Genomic DNA, 3,726 nt, shown 5'->3' on the forward strand with positions numbered 1-3,726 from the left:
ACACACACACACACATACACACACACACACTCTCTCTCTCTCTCTCTCTCTCTCTCTCTCTCTCTTCCCCTCTCACTCTTCTCCTCTCTTTCTCTGTCTTTCTCTCCCTCTCTCCCCCTCTCCCTCTCTTGGCACGGTCAATTCGTGAGTTTGCTAGAGCGCATTCTCCATCTCATTGTTGTTACTGAAAGAGTCGGCCTTGTCCCTCAGCACATAGCCATTCTCCTCTAGGTCTTGATGACACTCTCGGCTACAGCTACAGTACAACTTCAGGAACGTCTGTCGGAATTTAGCGCTCATGGAGCAATACAAAATAAAATTCACCGCGTTGTTCACCAAAGCACATATATCCATGAGGTCCCCCAAGGGCATGTACACTTTGAGAAAGAAACCCGCCTTGCAGGCGCTCAGGATAATCAGCACACCCTGAGGCAGCTCTGTGATGAGAAACAACACAATAACCGTCATCAACATTTTGGTGGTTCTGGAATGTTCATGAAGCTTATGGTTGTTGGAGGCGGAGACTTTGAGGAAGTCTTTTCGCTGTTTGATCTTCGCCCTCATCTGGTACAGCAAGAGCGCCCCGAAGACGGATATGAGAAAGCAAGGTATCAGCTTCGCCAAAATGGCGTACATCCAGACGTTGGCGAGAACCAGAGGGTTCGTGTCGTTGCTACCGAGTCGTAAATTCTCCAGCACGTAGATAGTCTCGTTCACTCTCGCGCCGTCGTCAGACCACGCTTGAGATTTGAGTTCGTTGGTCAGGTAGTTGGGAATCATGACAAGGATGGACAGGAGATACGTCCCGAAGATGAGATATCGCGATTGGGTGATCCTGCGCAGGCGCACTGAGCTGGCGCGCGTCGGTGACCGGATGTGAAGATATCGGACGATGGCGAGAAGGACGCAGAGCCAGATGGAGATGGTGTGCGTCACTGTGGTCAGGTTGATGTGGAACAACAGGAAGCGCATCCAGCCCCGGGAGTTTTTCTCCGGAGAGGCGCTGTTGACCGGATGTACGCAGTAGAAGTGGACGGCAAAAGGGACATAACTCAACATGGTTATGATGTCAGACACAGCGAGACCTGAAGTAAAAAAAAAGAAAAGGACATGTAATTTAAGAAGCAGCTTTTCGTCCTCGTTAGCACCATTGTTAGATCATTTATGAGGCTGGTTGCTTCAACCTAGCTGCCAGAGCAAACCATGGTTGAGCGATACAATGTCCTAGAAGAAAGACGGAAATACTCGACAACAAATTTTTCAACACACGGGAATTGAGTTCATGTCTTCTGTATGCGAAGGCAACCACCTAACCGCAACACCACAGGCGCCGCTCAAAAAATGCAAGAAAGACCTATTGGACATTTTGTGTCTAAAGAATAGTCAATAAAACAAAACAATTAAAGAAGACGTGTCATGAAAAGCGAAATTTGAAATGTTTCGAGGAATCTAAACGGCTGTAACTGAGCTCTTGACTCTTTCTGCGTCTTTTTTACTGCAAATTCTTTGTTCCTTCTTACTGTTGTCTTTAAGCTACATCCCTGATCTTGGGGTAGGTAAGATTTAATATCTCGCCTTCTCGGATGAGGGCGGAACGATCTCGGAGGTCAAGTGTGCAAGTTCACACGTTAAAGATCCATTGGAGGTCCTAAAATAGATAGAGTAGGCTTTGTCCACCACCCGGGTAAAATTTAAAGTTAATTATTACCAACCTGACAATTCTTAATGTGTCCTGCGCGTTCATATGACATTATGCAATTACAAGCGCCGTAAAACACTTATCAAGACAAAACAACCAGAATCATTTACAATGAAACAATTCTCAGCCCCCCCAGTCCCTCAAGTCTTCCACACCTATACAATCATAATCATGAGAACTTCACCTGCAGGTATTTCTTTTGTTTAGTTACCCGAAACATTTACCATAAAATATAACCCAGAACCCGTCCTTCCCCGTCGCCCCCATTGTTAAAAGCCATCCTCACGCACACATTCATTACAGTTATCATCATGAGTACTTCCCTTGTCAGAATCTGATTTGTATTGGTTCCCATAACATTAACAAAAACACACACAACAAACCAAAACTCTTACCCCCCCCCCCCCCCCACACACACACATGCCCAATATTTCTTAACAGCATTCTACAGGTATATACTCATTATCATGAGTACATCTCTTGTAAGTATCTGATGTTGTTTGTTTTTACCCGAAAACATTTACAAAAACAAAAACAAACCAAAACCAAATTAAAACCCCACTCCCCCACGTTCTCCAATCGTCCTCAAAATAGCCTAACACACCTATACAGTCACGATTATCAACGTGAGTACTTCACCTGTAAGTATCTGATTGACGGGCGTGCGCATGTTTCGTCTGGTGAGCACGGTGACGTTGAACGTGTTGGTCACAATGCCCCCGACACAGACGCACAGCGACACGTAGCCATGGTAACGGGCGTACCACTCGGAGAAACTGCGCAGGTCTTCGTTCACGACCGTCTCGTTGGACATCGTAACCTGGGCCGCCGACAGACATCTCACATCCTTCTCCAGGTACCTGGGAGAGGTCAACAGGACGCGAGACGTTAGGAGGCAGGAGGGAAAAGGTTAAAGGTCATAAGAAATGAGGCACGGGTGGGTGTTGCGTGGTGGGTGGGTTGGGAGGGAGACTGTCTGTCCAAGCTCTCAAGAGGTCAAAGAGATTAAATTAAGAACTCATTAGTAAGGAAGTCAAAGTATCAATAGGTCAGATTAAGAGGTCAGAGGTTAAAAGGTCAAAGTTCCTGAAGCCACAGGTTAAATCTAGTTTGTATGTGTGTGTGTGGGTTGGGGGGGGGGTTGTCAGAGCTCTCAAAAGGTCAGACAGATCAACAGCTCAGCAGTAAAAAGGTTAAATTATTATATCAAGATGTCAAATCATCAGGGACTAACCAAAACGAGTACGCTACACTAAAAGTTATGATATCTTTTTATTTTTCAGTTTGATGATCTCCAAGTTTACTTTGTGTTGAATTACGATCTAACTGTGACCACAGATGCATTATTTTTATGTAAAATTTATGTCTTTACTTGAGCATTCCAAGTTTCCTGTGATAAAAAGTACCACTTTTATTACCGGTTTTCCTGTCGTGTTGCCGTCCATCCATCCACCCCTTGAATTCAATATTTAGTAAATTTTGTTTTCACGTATTATTATATGTATTGCTCAGGACTAACTAATACTACATACCTCGATAGTGTAATAGTTTTTAAAAAAAACTGTTTTGTCTATCTCTGAAAGGTAAGCAGGCTACATTTTGTTCATAGGTTTTATAGCTCAATCTTGAAATTAAGAGATCAGAGATTATAAAGTCAAAGGTTAGAGGTCAGAGGTTCAAAAAAGAAAAGCCGAATGCATTCAGTTACACACACACACCAAACAGACACACACACACACACACACACACACACACACACACACACACACACACACACACACACACCTGCGAAATACATAAGGGTCTAATATTGGTCTGCATGGGAAAAATCACGCGTCTAAGAGTCTAGACGAGGTGGATGAGTTTAATTATTTCACATGGATTCCATCGGGGTTATAGGCCGAAGACGACGCAAAGGGGCACCTTTCATTGGAGGAGAATAGCCAATGATATATGAACGCATATTATTTATTTGATTGTTTTTCTTCTTTTATATTAGGAAATATATAGATAGATAGATAGATAGA

The 3,726-nt window shown here is 43.8% G+C and overlaps 1 protein-coding gene across 1 annotated transcript in view; it reads right to left on the reverse strand.

Moving 5' to 3' along the window:
- Nucleotides 1-57: 57 nt before the first annotated feature.
- Nucleotides 58-3,726, reverse strand: part of LOC101852956 (sex peptide receptor) — a 110,237-nt gene continuing 106,568 nt past the window's right edge. The window contains exons 2-3 of the mRNA XM_005107746.3: nt 2,339-2,559; nt 58-1,085 (exon numbers count right to left, since the gene is read on the reverse strand). Coding sequence (XP_005107803.1) covers nt 154-1,085; nt 2,339-2,513 — 1,107 coding nt within the window. The 5' untranslated portion in view covers nt 2,514-2,559 and the 3' untranslated portion in view covers nt 58-153. The remainder of the gene's footprint in view (nt 1,086-2,338; nt 2,560-3,726) is intronic.

This window comes from Aplysia californica, unplaced genomic scaffold (genome assembly GCF_000002075.1).
Source record: "Aplysia californica isolate F4 #8 unplaced genomic scaffold, AplCal3.0 scaffold00627, whole genome shotgun sequence".
Classification (NCBI taxonomy): Eukaryota; Metazoa; Mollusca; class Gastropoda; order Aplysiida; family Aplysiidae; genus Aplysia; species Aplysia californica.